We start from the raw sequence: 21,015 nt of genomic DNA on the forward strand, positions 1-21,015 counted from the left end.
GGTGTGGAAAAACAGCAAGAGACTCTTATCATCATGAGACTTGCAACAGTATTTGACTTTTCAAATGGTGTTCACAGAACACTTTGATCAAAATAGAAATTTTCCTAAACAAAGATTATTTCAAGACCTAGTTCAAATTATTCTTCCCCCATGAAGTCTTCTCAGATCCCCTTCCTCTTCTCTCATGAAAATTACTGTCTGAACTTTTCATCTGGCAATTAGTCATATTCCACTTGCACTGAGCTGAACTCCTCTATTGTTAATTATCTTTCCACCTGTGTCTTATCTCCTTGACTAAATCGTAACTGTTTCTCAGTAGAGCACACTAGCCTCATAATCTTTGAGGAGTCCACCACAGACCAGGTTATTAAATTCACAGGCTTGGAAAGGTGCAGCTACATGTTTCCCATTACCTGCGTAAGCATTGGCCTGCTGCAGCAGGTCGGTGCAGGTATGCACATCTGCAAAGGCACGGATGCCCAGGCAATTGGTGGGATGCAACTGTGACTGCAGGAAGTCACAGCAGTTCTGACGAACATCCATGAGCTGTAGCAAGCTGGCGGCTGGGAGCAGCACCTGGAAGAGAAGGTGACATTCTGAGTTGCAGGATCCCACCACCAAAGTCTCATCTCCCCAAAGCAGTGCTCTAATCAGACCACGACCAGCCTCAAGACCTTTGCATGGCTCTCCACTGCCTGCCCAAGTAAGTCCAAACTTCCCAGCCTGGCCTTTGAGGCAACCCCAGCCTTAGTTTCCACTACTCTCCACTTCATAGACCCTTTGTTGTTGTTCGGTTGCCAAGTTGTGTCCAACTCTTCATGACGCCATGGACTTCAGCACACCAGGCTTTCCTGTCCCTCACCATCTCCAAGAGTTTGCCCAAGCTCATATCCATTGAACTGGTGATGCCATCCAACCATCTCATCCTTTGTCACCCCGTTCTCCTGCCTTCAGTCTTTCCCAGCATCAGGGGCTTTTCCGACGAGTCAATTCTTCGCATCAGGTGGCCGAGGTATTGGAGGTTCAGCTTCAGCATCAGTCCTTCCAATGAATATTCAGGACTGATTTCCTTTAGGATGGACTGATTGGAACTCCTTGCAGTCCAAGGGACTCTCAAGAGTCTTCTCCAACACCACAGTTTTCAAAAGCATCAATTCTTGGGTGCTTGACTTTCTTTATAGTCCAACTCTCACATCCATACATGACTACTGGAAAAACCACAGCTTTGACTAGATGGACCTTTGTTGGCAAAGTAATATCTGTGCTTTTTAATATGCTGTCTAGGTTGGCCATAACTTTTTTTCCAAGGAGTATGCGTCTTTTAATTTCATGGCTGCAGTCACCATCTGCAGTAATTCTGGAGCCCCCAAAAATAAAGTCTCTCACTATTTCCCCATCTATTTGCCATGAAGTGATGGGACCAGCTACCATGATCTTAGTTTTCTGAATGTTGAGCTTTAAGCCAACTTTTTCACTCTCCTCTTTCACTTTTATCAAAAGGCTCTTTAGTTCTTTGCTTTCTGCCATAAGGGTGGTGTCATCTGCATATCTGAGGGTATTGATATTTCTCCCGGCAATCTTGATTCTAGCTTGTGCTTCCTCCAGTCCAGCATTTCTCATGATGTACTCTGGATATAAGTTAAACAAGCAGGGTGACAGTATACAGCCTTGACGTACTCCTTTCCCAATATAGAACCACTCTGCTGTTCAATGTCCAGTTCTAACTGTTGCTTCCTGACCTGCATACAGATTTCTCAAGAGGCAGGTCAGGTGGTCTGGTATTCCCATCTCTTGAAGAATTTTCCACAGTTTGTTGTGATCCACACAGTCAAAGGCTATGGCATAGTCAATAAAGCAGAAGTAGATGTTTTTCTGGAACGCTCTTGCCTTTTCGATGATCCAACGAATGTTGGCAATTTGATCTCTGGTTCCTCTGCCCTTTCTAAATTCAGCTTGAACATCTAGAAGTTCACGGTTAGGCTAAGGCCCTTATAAGAAGAAAAATAAATAGCAGAGTTCTCTCTCTCTACCATGCAAGGACACAAGGAGAAGGTGGCCTTCTGCAAACTGGTAAGCTAGCCCTCACAAGAAACTCAATCAGTTGGAACCCAGATCTAGCACTTACAACACTGTGAGAAAATTAGTTTCTGTTGCATAAGCCATCCACTCTGTGGTATTTTGTTATAACAGCCCAAGCTAAGAAAGACTGATTTCCTACATGGCTATATATTAGAATCCCCTGGGGAATTTTTAAAATACTGATGCCTGGGTCTCACCCCCAAAGATCCAACTCAATAGGAATGGGGTGTAGCCTGGACAGTGAGATACTGCTAAAGTTCCCTAGGTGCTTGTAATGTATAGTCAAGTTGAGAACACTGCCCTATAGCCTTTAGGTAATATCTTTACTCAGAAAGATATTTACTGAATAGCTAACACACTCATTCACCATTTAATTACTGAGCACATATGTGCCAGCCTATAAGATTCAGCAGAAGTCAGACCCCTGATCTTGTTCTAGCATCTACTGGAATGAGGGCATCATCCCCAAATCCATCAGGACCCAAACACACACACTCTACTCTCCCACTCAACAGATAAATAGCAAAGAACATCTTGAGGTAGGTTCTCAGCAAAAGGAGAGCTAAGGTTCCTTTTAAAAGGTCATGAGACACATGAGTATTTATACTGTACCCTGGGAGACAGAAACAAGTTCCTGATCAAGTGTGTGTGCATGTGTTTTTCCTAAAATTCAGGGAAGACTAGCTTGAATAGGCCAGTTGGGTGCTCAGACCGTCAACCCTGGTCGAGTTCCTTTGGACTTTGCCACAGCTCCCGAAGCCGGCCCTCAGATCAAAAAACCAGGGTAGTCAGCAAAGTCCTCCTCAACCCAGCTTTGCTTTCCCCTTCTCTCCCCTACTCTGGCACAGACCGTCTGAGAGTGACTTAAGGAAAAAAACAAAACAAAACAGATAGCTGTGAATAGTTTGGCTTCAGACTGCATTGCTTGGGGCCCCCAGCATCCATTTCACCCCAAAACAACCCCATGTTCTGAGTCCTTGCTCTCAGCTGTTCCCCTGGCTCTCAGGGAGAGTGTCTGGGCCAGCCAGACCCCAGCTGTTTGCATCCACCCAGGCTTGCCCAGGAAGACATACACGGGCTGCAGATGCATTTGATTTCTTGACTAAGAGCACTATAAAAGTCTTTTTTTTTTTTTTTGAGTGATTTAAATTTTAGAGACTAACTGTCCCCCAAAACAGCTCTGAACCTCATCTCTAGTTCTCTTCACCACCATGGGCTAAGGCTAAAAACTCTGCCCTACTGCCCCATTCTTGGGCCTTGTCTCATCACTAGAGTAACCAGCCATTCAGGTTTGCCCAGGATCGAAAGACATCCCAGGACACAGGACTTTCAGTGCAAAAGTTGGGGTGGTTGGCCCCCTTCCTCATTCCTGCCCACACAGAGACGCCACCAAGAGCCTCTACTATCAGTGGTCCTGCTCCAGAGCTAAGTGCCTGCTCTCAAAGGGAAGTTCATCCTGCCTGCAAGATTATACCTCTCCCTCATGACAGCTGAGTTCTAGAAAACATCTCTCTCCTTCCTCTCCCCTCTCTCCTTCCTCTCCCCTCTCTCTTCTACCAGCAAGACAACTGTATATTACCATCACATTCTTGGTAATTTCTGAACCACTGATTCATTCCAGAGAAGGAAAAAGATAAGATCACCCGCTGGAGAGTTTGAGACGGTAAGTGAACACAGTCAGGCTCCAAATCTGACCACCTAAGCTCCATTCCCACAAAGCAGCTATAAACTGGGGAACTCAATTAACCTATGCGCTTGCTCAGCCTAGCCAAACAGATTCCAGGACCAGATTAGTCTTGGCCTGCTAGTAAAGTGGAGAACCATTAACCATTCTTGCTGAATACATACCAGGAAAGGAAAGCTGTGTTCCAAACTCCCCAAATGACCTCCATAACACGTGCCCTAAACCAGCACCAGCTACAAACCCTAAAGCCAGGCCACGAGTTGACTGACCATCCTGGTTTGCTGAGACCTTGCCAGTTCTAGCACTCAAAGTCCTGTGTCCCAGGAGAGCCCTCAATTCTGGACAGACTGGGACAGTTGTTCACCCCGGGAACAAGGAACTTGTACCCAGGTAGACTGAGAAGCGCTGGTGGGGAGGAGTAAGCCAATGCTGTCCAGCACACACCCTACTCGGGTGTAGGAGCCCCCAAGGGTCAGATGTGATTAGAGGATGCAATGGACAGCAGCCCTCTAGTGCCACGGAGAAGGAATTTCTGAGAGTCCAATCCCCACCCCCCAGATTGCATCCCAGCCAAGCCAAAATGCTGTCATGCCAGGGACACACACACCCTCTCCCTTGCCCTCTTCTTTACCACAAAGTCAGTTGCACAGTTTGGTGCTAAAATTTTCAACCTCATGACAACTACCCAAAGTAATGAAATAATAAATATTTCCTGAACACACTCCTTAGATTATACTTTCAGTTTTTAAAACCTCCTTGGATACAGCTACCCACACAGCTTTCAGCTTCCTCACTGTTCACAAAACCCACGTGGCAGACAAAAACTTTCAGACCTTCCCCCATCCTGCTTGGGTCCACTCCTGCCCTAAAGTGTTCCCAATCTGACATCCCAAAATGAGCGGGGCTGGTGCTTTCTCTAATTGCCCCTTCCCTCTCTTTGATTTTATGCTGTGATCTGCTGTGAGTCAAAGGCTCTTTTCTTCCCACTGCTTGCTTCACACAGGAAGGCGTGAAGAAGAGCCAAGGGAGTCAGGATGCTGAGGGGGAAAGTTTGGAGGCTGTATCACTGCTCAATTGCTGAGTCTCAGGGATAAATAGGGGCCTGGTCCAAAGGGGCTCTGGGGACTGCACACAAGGAGAGGCAACACAGATCCTCAGAGGCTACGAAAGAGCGAAAAACATCCAGGAGGTGGCCTTCACTTCCCTCTCCTACAGCCAAGGCTGGAAAACGATGTACTCTCCTCTTATCTTGCCTGCAGCTCGGCTCCCTCAAGCGGTAGCAGTAATAAGATTAGGAACAAGAGGCCAAGCGCAGGTCCTCAACTTGGAAGCAAGACTGTCCTGGTGGAACTGCTAGGGCTGTGTGGCTTGGCCCCTGGAAGGAGGCTGAGACTGAGAAGGAGCAGTTGGCTGGAACCACAGCAGGAAGGGAAAATGACCCTGGGTTAAAAGCTTTCAGCTTGCCTCTCGCCGTCTCAGCATTTTGGTTCTGGGAAAACAGGCCCTGGCATGACCCTCGGCAAAGAGTTTACAGGTTCCCCTCCAGCTTGCAAATGGCTTCCCCTCCATTTTTCATGCACAGGCCCTGTTGTTGTTTTTTCTCTCCCTCGGATAACATGAAAACCCAGCAGAGGATATCCTGTCACAGAGTTTGTTTCCTTTAACAAAAACAAAAGGAAATGCCCTGCCTCAGAAAGCACCTACTCCTGGAATTTCAGAGAAGCAGGGCCACGCACGGAGGGAGGGTGCCAGTCAGAGGCCCAGGTGACAAGGCTGCCCCTGCCCCCAACACACAGCAAGTCCTGCCTCTGCCAGCAGCAGGCCTGAGTCCTGGCACAGAAACGGTGCTAAACAAACATTTACTGAGAGAAAGAAGAAGGGGGCAGGGGTGTACAGGAGAGTTAGCAGGACTACCCTGTGATTAAATGTGTCACTTAGAATATTTAGAAAAGAAAATTTAATGGAAGTATAGCGTCACTTAGAATTTTGACTTCTCCACTCACCAGCCATGTGACTAAAGGCAAATTACGTAACCTCCCTCTGCCTCTGACTCCTCAACAGTAAAATGAAGATAGTAATAGTACCGCCTTAAAGGCTTGTCATTGGACTCAAATGAAATAATACATTTAAAGCAACTAACACAGTGTTTGGTGCACAGGGAGTCCTTAGTTACACTGGTTTTTATTATTCATTAATACAAGCTGAAGTCAAGATTCTGATCATCCACTTCACAAGAAATTCGAGTTGACCACATCAACTGGGCACAGCAAGTTAGAGAGAGCTGAATTCAAACCCCAACTCCCCCACTAACTACCTGTGTGATCTTGGGTAATGCCCACTTAACCCCTTGCAGCATCAGTCCCTTCAACTGTAAGAAAAGAATCATAGTAGAACCTTCCAGTAGTGGTTACAATAATTAAACAAAATAATGCATGTGAAGTGATCACACACGTGCTTTGCTTACAGTGAGTATCAATCAGAATCAGTTACGAATTGTTGCCTCCACTGTAGAAGGGCAGTTCAGTCTCTCCAAGGTATGTGTGGCTGGAAAGAGAAGCAGGGCATAATCTCCCAGCCATTTAACCAAGCCCCAAGTCTCTAACCCTTGTTTTCCCAGGAACCTCCGCGTACACCTCCTCAGTGCAATGAATCCTCACACATAGTCTTCATAGACAGCTTGTGAGCAACTCTCAGCAGATAGATATATCACAGCAGGAGGAAGCAGCCACATTTTGATCTAAAACTTTCTCTTAACCAGTTTTGGTTTTCCCCCAAGGTCATTCCTGACCAAACCATAAAGTTAAGGGAAAAAAGGGAAATAGTTCACATATATGACTGATTCCAAATTGCAGAGTTTTATTCCACATTGTGCTTCCCAGGGGAGTCTCTGCACACGCAGCCCCCTCCTGACTCCCAGATAATACTGAACACAGCAGGCCCCTCCAGGGGCTCACAGGCCAGCGGGGTCACAGACAGGTGGAAGAGGAGGCAGGCCTGACCTCCAAGACTTTCCTTCAACACCCAGCACACACCATGCATCCTCAGTGAGGTCTGCCCTGACCACCCTCATCAAGGTGGTGGTGAATACTCTCTGCTTCCTGGGTACCTCCACTCTGGCCCCTACCACAATGGAGGGCACCCATTTGCCTGGCCACCTGTCTCCACCTTCAGACATGTGCTCCTTGGTGAAAACGCTTCTGTGTTCACAGTGCTCTCTGTGCCCACCCTGTCTGCTGACACAGGGGCACACTCCTCTAAGTGCTTTACCTTTAGCAATTCATTTAAAGCTCACGCAACCCTAGGAGGTTAAGCACTATTATTATGCCCATGAGACAGACAAGAACATTGAGGCACAGAGAGGTTAAGTAACTTGCTTGGGGTGTCACAGCTGGAAAACAGTGGAGCAGGGATTTAAAGGCAGACAGTCTAACTCATGACCACCCAATAGAAAGGGCACTATTATGATCATGTTTTACAAATGAGAAAACTGACCCTTGAGGCAGAATGTTAGTGGGGGTGTCAGAGAAGCTCTAGTTTTCCTCACTATGAGTACAGCTAAGATTTATTACCTTGAAAGGATACAAAGCAAAATCAGCAAAGGGAAAAGGTACATGGGGCAAATTTTGGAGAACACTAGCCACAAGCTTCCAGGAGTCCTCTACAAATGGAGTCACACAGAACGCACTTAATCCCTCCAGCAATGAACTGTGACAACACGTGCAAAACATTACCAACTAGGAAAGCTAGCCTGACTCTCAGAGGCCAAGACGTGTGTTAGGTGTCAGTTACACAGGCACCTTCTGCCTAGCATGGACTGAAATTCCAAACTCTCATAAGGATAGCAGGTGATAGGCATAAACCATATTGCTTGTACAAACAGTTTAAGCAGTGCAAGCTACTACCATTATCACTAGAGGAGTGATACTCTCTAGTTTTCAGGGAACTCTCTGAAAATCCAAGTTACCAGACTCTGGATGAAGACTGATCTTGTAAGCAAGCCTTTCTGAAGATAGTAAGCAGGCTTGCTAGTTAACTCTTTTCTGCACATTCCTCTATCACTTTCATGTTTATAGTATCTCTAATGCAAAATTTTAAAAAAATTATTTACCCCCTGCACATTTTTTAGGTTGACATCTAGCATTTTTCATTAAAGTTGCAAAGGATATAATCTCCTGCATTTTGTAAATCTCAATATTTATGTCAGTCTCAAAAGCACCTAAATGAATTTAAAAGACATGGTGATTTCATATAACTATCACCCACTTAAAAAAAATTTTTTTCCACACACGCCCTATACATACTTTATACTAAATTACTTTGCACTTGCTGTTACTGCTCAAAAGTTATTCAGCTGCTTAAATTCTGCTGCTTGACCTAGTATGTAACCATGGCATCACCCACTCCACTCTGGATGGGAAAGACCAGAAATAATGGAGTGGCTATGCATTTTACTGTGCATAAAAGAAATTTCAGTTTTAAAGGGCGAGGAAGGATTAGACTAGATCACTGTAGAAACTATACCACCCAAAAGTCTGTCTAAGAGCCAGAGACAAACACGGGCTATACCCTGGGGCAGGCTCTACAGGCCCGAATGCAGGGTGCCTCAGACCCTCGGTTTGCCTGTACCTTAACACCCCTACCAAGGTACCCTTTACCACGCAAAACTAACTTCTACCTATCCTTCAGTCCTCAGCTCAAATCTTATCTCCTGAAAGAGCCCGTCCTAGATTCCCCACTTCATTCAAATTGTTCCTCTCCTTCAAAGGACTTACCACAATTTATACATAAACATTAGATGTGTGCCTATTAGAAGGGTGTCTGTCTTCACCCTAGAACACAAATTCCATGAAAGGAGACAATGGAATCACCTCTGCTCACTGGTATAAACACAGTGCCCAGTGAAGTGTCTGACATATGAGAAGCGCTCAAACATTCTGACCAGATGGAACGAACACACAATTACCAATGTGGCCTCCCAAACACCTCAATCTTAAAAAGGGCATGGTGTTCTGAATAAGAGAAATATGTCGTGGTACTTTGCACATCTCTCATCATCTCATAGAGTTTAATATATCTCTCTCACAATAAATAAGGTAGAATTTTGCTTTAAAAAAAAAACAAAAAAAAGGGAGAAAAACCTTTCATATCCTATATAATTTCCGTTACTTTAATAGCAAAATCCCTAACGATAAGAAATAGCACATCTTGTGTCTGCATTTGGCCTGGTGGTTCACAGGCTTCCAGCGCGGGCCACACCCTCAACCATCCCACCTTTGGAGCCATGACACCGATGTCTCACACCCCACAGTGAGGACGCACACCTTTGGGTGAAGCAGTGTCTTTGCTGATTCCTCTTTTCTAGGCTCCAGATGGCTGAGGAAGAGACCGGGGCGGCAAAAGGAGGCAGAGGCACAGACAATCCACCTCACAGCCACGCACCCCTGCTGACACTCAAGGCTGGTGCTTGGCACCTCCACAGGCTCAGAGGCATTTCACTGACTAACACTGACACAAGAAAAACTTTGAACAGCCTCACAAGCCAATACTCAAAATCCCTGAGATGAGATGATGACTGGGGAGAAGGGGGGTCACCCAGGCTCCAAGAGTTTGAACCAGCATGAGTTAAAGACTTTCTGCTCTGGGGCTCAAGCTCATTCCGAGGGATTATGGCCTAGTGGTTAAAAACATGGGTCCCATGTTCAGGCAGGCGGGATATGAGGGTCATTCGCCCTGGCCACGTATCTCGGGACAAGTCACCCACTCTCTTTGAAGCTTCAGTTTCCTCTCCAGTTACCAACTGAATTGTTGTGAGGGTTAAACAAAATGATGATATAAATGCGGGCAGGGGGTGGGGCGCTGAGTATATGATACACTGAGCTATTAGCTGGAGCTGAGTTTACCTGGACGTTCTCTTCAGTCACCTCAATCTCAGCCGTATAGATATAGTCAATCAGCTTACTCAGGGTCTGCCCATCCACATCCTTGATTTCTATCTTCTTGGCTTTACTCTCAGACATGTCACCTACAGTTCAAAACAAAAACAAAATGGACATGAACTTGGTGCCTAGGATGTGCTTAACTTTCACATGGTCTCCTACCCTGTCTTGGCAAAACAAAAGCACTATCTGTGCTCCTGGAGCCAGGAAAAGGAACACTCAGCCACAGAGGAGGACACACTAGCGGACATCAAGGTCACATCAACTTTGGGCCTGGGATCATCCACAAGCCCAATCTCAAGCATTCCCTAACTCTGTCCATTGCCCCTTTTCATTTTGAAGGCAAATCTATACACGAGAAAGCATTCAACCAAGTTCCTGCAAACTTGTACACAGGGGGCAAGAGAAAGTGAACAAGATATGAACCTGTCCTCAAGGAGCACTTGGTCTAGTAGGGCAGATATATTAAACTACATGAGATGATGAGAGATATGCAAAGTACCAGTAGAACAACTTTTTATAAAACCAATTATTGAGTGCTAACTATGGCCAAGCACTGAGCTTAGCACTTTAAACTATTGCCTCTTTTAACCAATGACTTAAGAGCATTATTCTTAACACCCCATATTACAGATGAAGAAACTGAGGCACAGGAGCAAATGTAATTCATTTTACCCACAGTCACACATGTGGGAAGGGGCCAGGCGAGACTTGAAAGCTGGGAGTCTGACTCTAGAGTCCACACTAGTAATCACTGTGGTATGCTAGATCCAAAGAATGCAGAAGATAGAGCAACACACCCTATTTGTGGAATCCTGGAAGGCCTCCTAATAGGAGGTCACATTTGAGTTGGCTATTCCACATGCAGCAAAGGTGAGGAAAGATGAGCTGGTTGCAGGAACCATCAGTGCAATAACAGAAAAGTGCCAAAAGGATAAATGTGGGGAACAGTGAGAGGGTAGCATGGCTGGTATGTGGAGTGACAGTGAGAGGAAGGAGGCTGGAGAGACAGCTAGGAGCCAGGACTTGCAGAGCCCAGTAAACCATGCAAATGAGTTGGGACTTTATCCTAAGAGTAGCACCACTGAATGGTTTTAAACGAGGGAATGACATCAACAGATGGGTGTCTTTGAATGAAATTTTGGACGCATTGGTGGAGGCTGGACCAGTGGCAGGGAGAACAGATGGGAGGCCCTGATAACCATCCAAGAAAGAGAGAACACAGGCCTGTGAACTAGGGCGGCAGAGGCATCACGAGTGCACAGTCCTGAGTCCCCTGACCACAGCCTGCTCTCTCTATACAGCACACACGGCTCTGTCTGGAGCCAGACTCATTCAACAAACGTTGCTGGTTTCAGGAGGAAAAGACAGGCAAGATGTGTCCTTGTAGACTGAGATGCAGGGCAACGTGACTGCAAGAAACGGGGCTTCAGAAGTCCTTACATGAGCGTGAAAACAGAGCCTGGGCGGTTGTTTTCTGTCTGTGGAATCTGTGCACTGGAGCCAAGAAAATACAGTACAGTACAGCACGTGGGCTGCAGACGCCCACCTCCAAGCTGCATGGACTATGTGTGATTCCTCCACCAATCCACAGTTCCCATCCTGACACAGCTCTAGATATGAATGACGCCAGAGAGGGAGGAAAGATGGGGGTGTGGAGACCTATTCCAAACCCTGCTGGCTCCCACTGATCAGGCAGCCCAGTGATCCCCAGTCTATTCTCTTCTCTCTGACTGCTGGTAGAAGCCAGCAAAATGCCCTCAGCACAAAGAGCCCTGAGACAGGACAAAGAGGCAAAGAGGAAACAGGAAAAGATGGTGAGTTTCTCCTCTACCCAGAAAACAAGCTTTCACAATCTCTCTCTTGAATATACTCCATGACAAATAAGAACACACACATAAGGAAATCAAAAGTTAAATTCCTCTCTCCAAACAGCTATGAAGATGTTCACTAGCAAAGGTCCAGTTGGTAATTATACTGCAAAAGATCATCAAAGATTGCCAATTCTCAGTTTAAGAACTTGGACCTTAGAAAAAAGGCTGGAAAAAAAAAAAAAGCAACCTTACTACAAGAACCAAGAGACTCAGGAGTCTTTAGTGAGTATGAAATCAGAGAAAGCCTGGCCTGATTGCTTGCTCTCTATGGAAGTAGAGCTTGGGAGTCAGGTTAGGGTTTTGTATCTTGGGGGTAAACAAGTGGAATCTCCTGAAATTGTATGAAAGTATTTGTACATATGGGCAAAAGTTTGATTTTCTGATGAGATGAATAATCATTTTCATCAGTCTTGAATACCCAGAAAATGTTAAGATACAGTTTTCTAGACGATGGGATTTTTTTTCCTTTCTTCTTTATATAAATCAAAAATTTCTGCACTAAATACTTAAAATTACAACAAGCAAGGAAAAATTGGAGGAAAAAAAAATCTCGGGCCTCAAAGACCATGTATTTTCTGATAAATTTCCTTTATAGGAAATTGGAGACTTATATTAATATAAATCATAAGGACTCGTAAAATCCAATGTAATATCTTTGTGAACCAGTAGAAATTACTGCATCAAACAAAGATGTCAGCTTAAACAAACCCTGAACGTGGTAGTAATAATAGTCGCTACTACATGCCAGGCCCTCAGGGTTTACACACATTATTTCATTTAGTCCTTGTAACAACTCCAGGAGGTACGAGATATTGCTTCCTATTTATAAATTATAGAATTGGCATATCAAGAGGCATTTTCACACAGCTAGTAAGAGGGCAGGGCTGGGATTTCAACCTTTGGCTTAACTTTAGACCTCATGTCATTTTTAATAAATCCCTCTATAATTTAAACCTGACCCTAACTAATGACCTTGACAAAAGCATTCCTAAAGTGAAGAGTGAAAGTGTTAGTCGCTCAGTCCTGTCCAAATCTTTGCAACCCCATGAACTGTAGCCTGCCAGGCTCCTCTGTCCATGGGATTCTCCAGGCAAGAACACTGGAGCGGGTAGCTATTCTCCTCTCCAGGGCATCTTCCTAACCCAGTGATCGAACCAAGATCTCCTGCATTGCAGGCAGATTCTTCACTGTCTGAGCCACGAGGGAAGCCCATTTGACATATAACAAGCACTTAAATACTTGTTGGAGCAGAGAAAGAAAGAAAGAAGAGAGGTTTTCTCTTGACATTCATAAGTCCACAGACTAAAGTTAATTCTGAAGAAGGAGAAATCATCAAAGGCTTCTTCATTCTTGCTCTTTCACTCACCTCTGCTACTTTGATAAAATATTTCTAGAGTACAGAACATAAACCCTGTAAGTCCCTCTATTTTCAAGGTTAACCCAAGAGCCCTCTTCTGCTGATTTTTCCCAAGAGGCCCAGCCCAGCCACCTCAGACTCTGAACTTTCAAAAAAGAAGAAAGGCAGATGGCCAACAGGTACATGAAAAGATGTTCAACACGACTAATCATCTGTGACATGCAAATCAAAACCACAATGAGATATTATCTCACACCTGTCAGAACAGTTATCATCAAAAAGAACACAAATAACAAAAGCTGGTGAGGATGTGGAGAAAAGGTAACCCTCCCACCACTATTTGTCGGAATGTAAATTGGTACAGCCACTGTAGAAAACAGTACAGAAGTTTCTCAAAAAACTAAAAATAAAACTACCATATGACCTAGGAATTCCACTCCTGGCTGTATATCCCATCCCCCCAAAAAAACCAAAAACAATAATACAAAAAGATACATGCATACCAATGTTCACAGAAACATCATTTATAACTGCCAAGATATGGAAGCAACCAAAGCATCAATCAACAGGTAGTATAAAGAAAACGTGGTCTGTATATATGATGGAATACTACTTAGCCATTAAAAAGAATGAAATTTTGCTATTTGCAGCAACATGGATGGACTTGGAGAGTATTATGCTAAAGTGAAAAAAGTCAGACAGAGGAAGACAAATTCTGTATCATATCACATATGTGAAATCTAAAAAATACGACAAATTAGTGAATATCACAAAAAAGAATCAGACTCACAGATGTAAAGAACAAATTAGTGGTTACTAGCAGAGAAGGAAGAGGGGAGGGGATGAAGAGGTACAAACTATTAGGTATAAAATAAGCTACAGGGCTTCCCTGGTAGTCCAGTGGCTGAGAGTTTGCCTTGCAGTGCAGGTAACACCAGTTTGATTCCTGGCCCAGAAGAATCCCACACTCCGCAGAGCAAAACTACTGCGTGCCCCAACTACTGAGCCTGTGCGCTAGAGCCCACGAGCCACAGCTACTGAGTCCATGTGCCACAGATACTGAAGCCTATGCACCTGGAGTTGTGCTCTACAACAAGAGAAGCCACACAATGAGAAGCCTACACACAACTAGACAGCAGGCCCCACTCTCTGCAACTAGAGAAAGCCCCCGTGCAGCAATGAAGACCCAGCACAGTCAAAAAGAATAAATAAATACTTTTTAAATAAATTAATAAAATAAGCTACAAGGATATATTGTACAACACAGGGAATATAGTCAATATTTTATAATAACCATAAATGGAGTATAAGCTTTAAAAATTGTGAATTTTACTGTACACCTATAACTTACGTAATGTTGTAACAGCAACTATACTTGAATTTAAAAAAGAAAAAGAAAGAAAACATTAGCTGTACATTTTTTGTTCTCTGTCAACATCATATCCTATTCTTCCAGATAGATCATGATCTACCTAGCAAGGGCAGATATTTTTTTGTTCATTCACTCAATAAGCAAGTATCAAACATTCCCTATGGGCAAGGCCCAAGGAGACAATGGTGAACAAGTCATGTTCCCAGCCCTCATGGAACTCAAACTAGTAGAAAGATGAGTAAACCAACAATTTCAAAGTGTATTAAATGCTAGAAAAGGAGACTCAATTTAAAAGGTTCTTAAGCAGGGATTCCTCTACCCTGAACTGTATGCAAAATAAGGAGCATACAGGAGCACATATATACTCTTTTGTGGAAAGAATCCATTGTTTTCATCAGACTGATGAACCTGACCTATTCTGTGGCCATAAGAATTTGAGTCTGGCAGAAGCATAGCATATAAAAGGAGGAAGGGGGAGAGATGGCTGAAGATACAAGCAGGCTCTGGACAACTTGAGGGCCTTGTGCACCATGCAGAGAAATTTAGACTTCATTCTAAGGACAATGGGGAGCCCTTGACAGACTTTAAGCAAGTACGGAATACATTAGATTTTTATTTAGTAAATATGAGTACAGTTACAGCGTAGAAAATGGGTTGGGACTGACGGAACGAAATGAGGGCAGGTGGACAAATTAGAAGGCTGCTGCAGTAAACTGGGTGAAAGATGATGACAGCTAGACTAAGGGACTACGTCTTAAACCTCTTTAAATCTTCAGACTCTACCTTCAGACCAGCACCTAGAAGTCTCCAAGAAGCATAGAGGGCCCAGGAGAGCAAGGCATAGTCTCAACCTAGCAAGCACATCACATGCACCAAAGTGTGAAAGTGTTAGTCATTCTGACTCTTTGTGACCCCGTGGACTGCAGCCTGCCAAGCTCCTCTGTCCATGGGATTTTCCAGGCAAGAATACTGGAGTGGGTGGCCATTACCTTCTCCAGGGGATCTTCCCAAACCAGGAATCAAACCTAAGTCTCCTGCACGGCTGGCGGATTCTTCACTGTCAAAGCCACCAGGGAAGCTCACATGCACAACAGAGCTCCTTTCAGGTGGAAGACTGCCGGAAGCGGGAGGAGGTGCATCTTGAGGAGCCACGGGGGGAATCTTTCACCACCACATAAGACAGGAGGACTAGAAAATCACTGGCTCATATCCTAGGTCGCTGATAGAAACCCAACCCCATTATTCAGCCAAAGGAGCCTCAAGAGCGAGAAAGGAATGGTAGAATGGCTGTGAGGTCTTTCCAAAGAGCCAGACACAGACCACCAGCCACCCCTCAAAGCTGCACAGCAAAGGGAAGAAAAAGTGCATTCAGGAGTCCTTGTGTTACAGAACTCGTCTTCACTCCTCAACTGAATCCTTACTGTTGACATTTAGTTTCATGATCTGGGTAAAAAGAAAACAGAAGATCCTTACCCTCTGCACAATGATCCTGCCTGGGTGTTAGGATAGCTATTACACTCTCTCACCCCCTAACCTTCATCTGTCTAAGTCCTAATATCTAGGCTGCCAACTCTTGGCTAGAGTTGAGACCTGTGCCACATGTTAGCATCACATGAGGGAAAGAAATAACCTGCCACCTTGCTGAATCCCAGCCAAACCTCCCGCAGGTAAGGTTTGCAGGTGAGCCATCTATGCCAGATAACTACAAAAGGTTGACCTCTGTCTCCTGTGAAATAAGGACATTCCCAGCCCTGCCTTTACGCCAAAGCTGTGTGACATTCAAAGGAGATAACGAGAGTGTGAGAACTGCAGCAGCAGGATTCAGCAGAGCTGCAGTGCTGGAGATCACCCCAGCACCCAGCCTCCCTGGAAAGCTCAGCCTTCCTCCACCTGGAGAGGTCTTTCTCCTCAGCTGGAGTACCAAATCAGGAAGGAAATGCCTATGTAGCCAGAGATATTTCAGGTCAACCCTCACCACCACCAGGGAAGCAGGTATCAGAGCCACCCCACACATCCACATGAGCTGTGTAAACTATGACATGCTCTACACATAATAAAGAGTTAGCTTTTTTAAGTATCTATTCTTTGTTGGGTGCTCTTCCCTGGTGGCTCAGATAGCAAAGAGTCTGCTTGCAAGGTGGGAGACCCAGGTTCGATCCCTGGGTCGGGAAGATCCCCTAGAGAAGGCAATGGCAACCCACTCCAGTATTCTTGCCTGGAGAACCCCATGGATAGAGGAACCTAGCGGGCTACAGTCCACGGGGTCACAAAGAGTCGGACATGACTGAGTGACCAATACTTTCACACTTTCATTCTGTATTGGGTGTCTTATTTCTCTTACCTGTATCTGTTCCCTGCTTATTGTTATTATTGTTTTATTGTTATTATCCCAGTCTCACAAACAAGAAAACAGGATCACAGAGGTTAAGTAACTGCTTACAAACCTATCAGTTGCTGGAGTCAGGTCATGATGGCTCCAAAGCCCTTTCTAAGATACCACACCAGCCCCTAATGAAGGTGGCATTACCACCCTATGTTTAATCCATAGCAAAGAGGCCTTTGCATAAACAACTTCAAACCTCCTCTATGAACACTCATAAAAAATTTCCATCCAGTGGCTCTCTCCAGTGAATATCTGAAATTTCAAGACTGAGCTACGCCAAGTCCAGACAAGTCTACCCCAGACCATCTTGGTCAAATCAGCTGCACCTTAATGGATGCTGGTAGGTGTCTGAACAGTAGTCTCTTTTCCAGGGCACTACACAAGCCTGTATTGAACTACATCAACACAGGCTTGAACTACATCCAAATCAATTCTTGAAAAAAACTCACCATTTCTATATCAAGAGCAACATATTTTTAGACATGACAACCTCAAATCTAGGACACTTAATCCACAAAAGGACATCTGACTTTGATGTGGTGTGTTAGGGACAGGAAAAAGAAATCCTATGACACTGTAAGCTTCTGCCCTGAGGTAACCAACTCTAAAAGATACATGGAAGACCGGGCTGCTTCTCCTCAATCCCACACAGACTCTGATCTTCCTTTTTTTCCAACTCCCTGAACTATTCTACCCAACTTCTAACTCCTTAGGGGCAAAATCCTCAGAGGCCAGACCCTGTCTACTCCAACTACTCCCTCAAGGCTCTCTTAATACAAAGGAAAGATTCTACTCCCTCGTATTCCCTCCCTCCCTGCTCCATTGCTTTGGATTAAGTCATGCTAAACTGCACGATATGCAAAGATCTTCAAAGACATCAATACATCATTCAGACACTCAGAACACAGACATGGTCCAAGACCTGGCGGAGTCAGGCATGAAGAAAGCCCAAAACAGTGGTTCTATGTGATGAGTGCACGCCTAGAGGTGAGTAAGAGAGCCTGGCCCTGACTGTTCTGCTTGTGGCTGGTTGGTGTCCACTCCTTCCAAGTCCCTTGCCTCTTACCTCCAGCACATTCCTGACTCTCCTCCTTATTTCTAGTCACCATATATTCAAAGATACCAGTTGAATATCAACCTACATCTAAAAGCAACTTTTCTTTAAAAAAAAAAAAAAAAGCCAATCTAATCAGCCTCAGCGTGTAGTATCAATACACTAGAACCAGAAGAATGAGACAGCTCACTCCCAGGGCTTCTTTTGGGATAGAGCTCAAATGTCTTTTCCTGAGCCCACATATTCTTTAGAACTCGGTTCTTTAAATACCATAAAATGGGACTGCTTTTAAAATTCTGGATGATATGTAGTGATCTGTATGGAGTACCAATACTATAGGTACACAGAACCCATAGTAAAGGGCATGCTAAAAAGAGGAGGGTGAAAGTGACTGGGCTATTTGGGGGAAATTATCTTCCCCTGGAATGAAGGTGCTAGATGGGGAGAAAGGGGTTCAGGGGAATCTCAAGTATTCCATACTCACAGGGAAAAGGACAGGGTCAGCCCTGCTGGCCTCTCCAATCACACCACTTTAAAGGAGTAGACTGCAATTCAGGTGACTGCCCATCCCAGACCCTCTCACAGGCTGGTTGCCTTCGGACACTCTCCAGTGGGCACTCAGACCTCAGTTTCATATTTATTCCAAGTTATGGGAAGGACATTGTCAAGGAGTGGGGCTGCTTGGAACCATCAACAGACATTTGGGCAATATGAACTCAGCAGACAAACAAATAAAAACATGTTAAGCCTGAGTAAAAAATCTTAATCACACCACTCAAGTCAGAAGAAAGCCACATATATTTTCTCTTCTTTGGGGCCTTAAACATTCCAATAGAAACAGACTTAACAAGAGTCAGCTGGACCTTTTCATTATTAATTTTATGCATTTGGAAGCTGAACCTGATAATGAGAACAAAATTTTGCAGTTACTTTTTTCTTGTACCTGTTTACCAACATTTAAGCAAAATCAAAGGGCCTCAAAAAATACACAAATCTGATACATTGCTGATGGAAGCATATGCTGGTACAACTGTTCCAAGTGTTGTGGAGTTGAGACACATGTCTCACAAGGATTCAAAATGTGCACACACTTTAATCAAGTATTTCTTATTCTAATTTTTTTTCTGTAATGAACGTATATGAATAGTGTTTGGATGAACATGTGGGAAGGTGGATGGGTGAGTGGATGGATGGACAGACAGACAATGGATGGAAGGAAAGAAAGATAGGAGGATGAATATTAACCAGATTCAATGGACGCCATGGGCTGGGCCACACATTAGACTACTTTCTTCTCTCGATTCTCTCCTCCTTTCAATTACTAGATCCAAGATCTGATCCAGAAGCATATTTTCTCTCCCTTTTTAAAATCACTTTGTTTTTGCTTAGGCACTTCCATGACCCCAGAGGCAAGTTGATTAGCAAAAAAAAAAAAAAAGGAGACAAAACTATAATTCACTACAATTGCAAGTGGACTCCTCTTTCAATACTAGACTTTTAAAATCACATACATGGAGAAAAATGACTGGCAGAACTATTTACTAAAGTTGCAACTAAATTTGTAGATAAGATAAATTATTTTAAAAGAAAGAAAGATGGATGAAGGACAAGGAAATAAAGAAATAAAAACCTTACTACTAGAGTTTGAGACTACTTCAAATAGAAGTGCCTCAAAATTTCCAGGTAATAAAAGTAGCTGGTTTTCCAGGCTGCATTATGGAATTCCTAGTACAAGGCTCAAAGTGAGGTAAGCGTGGCTTGGTGCACTTAGCAAAAGCAATGCTCCAGGTTGAGATCAGTCCTTCACATGATGAGCCAAGAGAGGACACACATGTGAAGAACTATGTGAAGAACTCTCAATTAACAAGCTCCAAGTCCGAACCACCAGCCACCCATCAAGAACCATTCCTGCCCAGCAGAGGCTGTGTATTATATTAGGAAAAGGACAAGAACCTATTCAGGAAAAATGTGCCTATACTCACCCATCCTTAGCAATCGCACACTCATTCGTTTAACCTTCAGTTGTTCACTGTCTCCTAAACACCAGGCCCTGGAGTGGGCACTAAGGATTCGACAGTGAGAAGACATGGTCCCCAAGCGCCCAAGAACTCACAATCAAGGGTGGGAGACATTTTTTTCATTTAAAAAATATTTTAGTGCTAGTGTGTACCAGGTACTCAAGATATGGAAACAAACATAACTAACAAGATCCCAATCTTTATGGAACTGATATTCCAATAAGGAGACACAGGTTAAAAAAAAATACTTAAACAACTAATCAATATGATTTTCAGATAGTGATGAGTTATGGAAAAAAAACAGAGATGAGTTATGGAGTAGAAGACCTAGTATGGAACTATGGCTCAGGTGGTCAGAGAGGAGGCGGCACCTGAAGGATAAACTGCAGGGTGATAAGTGGTGAGTACATGAGACTCCAGAGCATGGGCAGCACACACACCAGGAAACAGAAAAGCGTGCAGAATGACAGTGACCACACTCAGAGGAAGCACAGGGCACAGGTGAGCATGTGGAAGTCACACCAGACTGCATCCAGAGGCCACGCTCAGGCCAGCTGGCCTTCAGTCTGCCATGATAGATACAGCACTGCCTGCGCCTGGCTCAGGGGAGGGGCTGCGAGGTACTGCAGACAGGAAGCTCAGCCCATGGGCTTAAGGGAATTTGGGCTCAGAAGTAACACACGTGCAACAGATGGACAAGGCTGTTTGGCATGTCCAGGAAACAGGGACTCCCTGGAAACCTGGCAAAGGTGCTGGGACAGAATGCAGATGGTGAATATACTTCTGTCTTATTCTTTCCACCCCAAGCCCCGCCATCATGTCTCCCAACTCTCTCCCAGGTTTAGTCGCTAAGTCATGTCTGACTCTTGTGACCCCATGGACTGTAGCGGGCCAGGCTCCTCTGTCCACAGGATTTCCCACACAAGAATATTGGAGTGGGTTGCCATTTCCTCCTCCAGTGGATCTTCCCAACGCAGGGATTGAACCCAGGTCTCCCACACTGCAGGCAGCTTCTTTACTATCTGAGCCACTCTCTCTCCCAACACTCCTGTAAAAAGGCTAGAGGAAGCTCAGGGCCCCTGCCTGGAAGAAATGGCTAAGGGCTAACAGGATGTGAAACAGCTAGGCCAGCCAGCCCTGGGCCAGGAGTCCATAAGCCAAGTTCCACTCATTCACCATGTGACTCAGGCAAGTCCCTTCCTTGCTCTCAGTCTCAGTGTCCCCGAACTGCAAAATGAGAGGGAAGAAGCCTGAGGGT

General features: G+C 44.6%; 1 protein-coding gene across 3 annotated transcripts in view; it reads right to left on the bottom strand.

Moving 5' to 3' along the window:
• The window catches only part of KLHL3 (kelch like family member 3), a 125,656-nt gene that overhangs the window by 73,373 nt on the left and 31,268 nt on the right, over positions 1–21,015 (bottom strand). Inside the window, exons 1-3 of one of the 3 annotated variants that reach the window (XM_043912847.1) lie at positions 9,664–9,679; positions 6,228–6,307; positions 414–576 (exon numbers count right to left, since the gene is read on the bottom strand). In XM_043912847.1, coding sequence (XP_043768782.1) covers positions 414–543 — 130 coding nt within the window. In that variant the 5' untranslated portion in view covers positions 544–576; positions 6,228–6,307; positions 9,664–9,679. Of the gene's footprint in view, positions 1–413; positions 577–6,227; positions 6,308–9,663; positions 9,786–21,015 lie in introns of those variants that run through there. The other 2 variants (XM_043912846.1, XM_043912848.1) reach the window with 2 other exon arrangements.

Source organism: Cervus elaphus, chromosome 9 (assembly GCF_910594005.1).
Source record: "Cervus elaphus chromosome 9, mCerEla1.1, whole genome shotgun sequence".
Taxonomy (NCBI): Eukaryota; Metazoa; Chordata; class Mammalia; order Artiodactyla; family Cervidae; genus Cervus; species Cervus elaphus.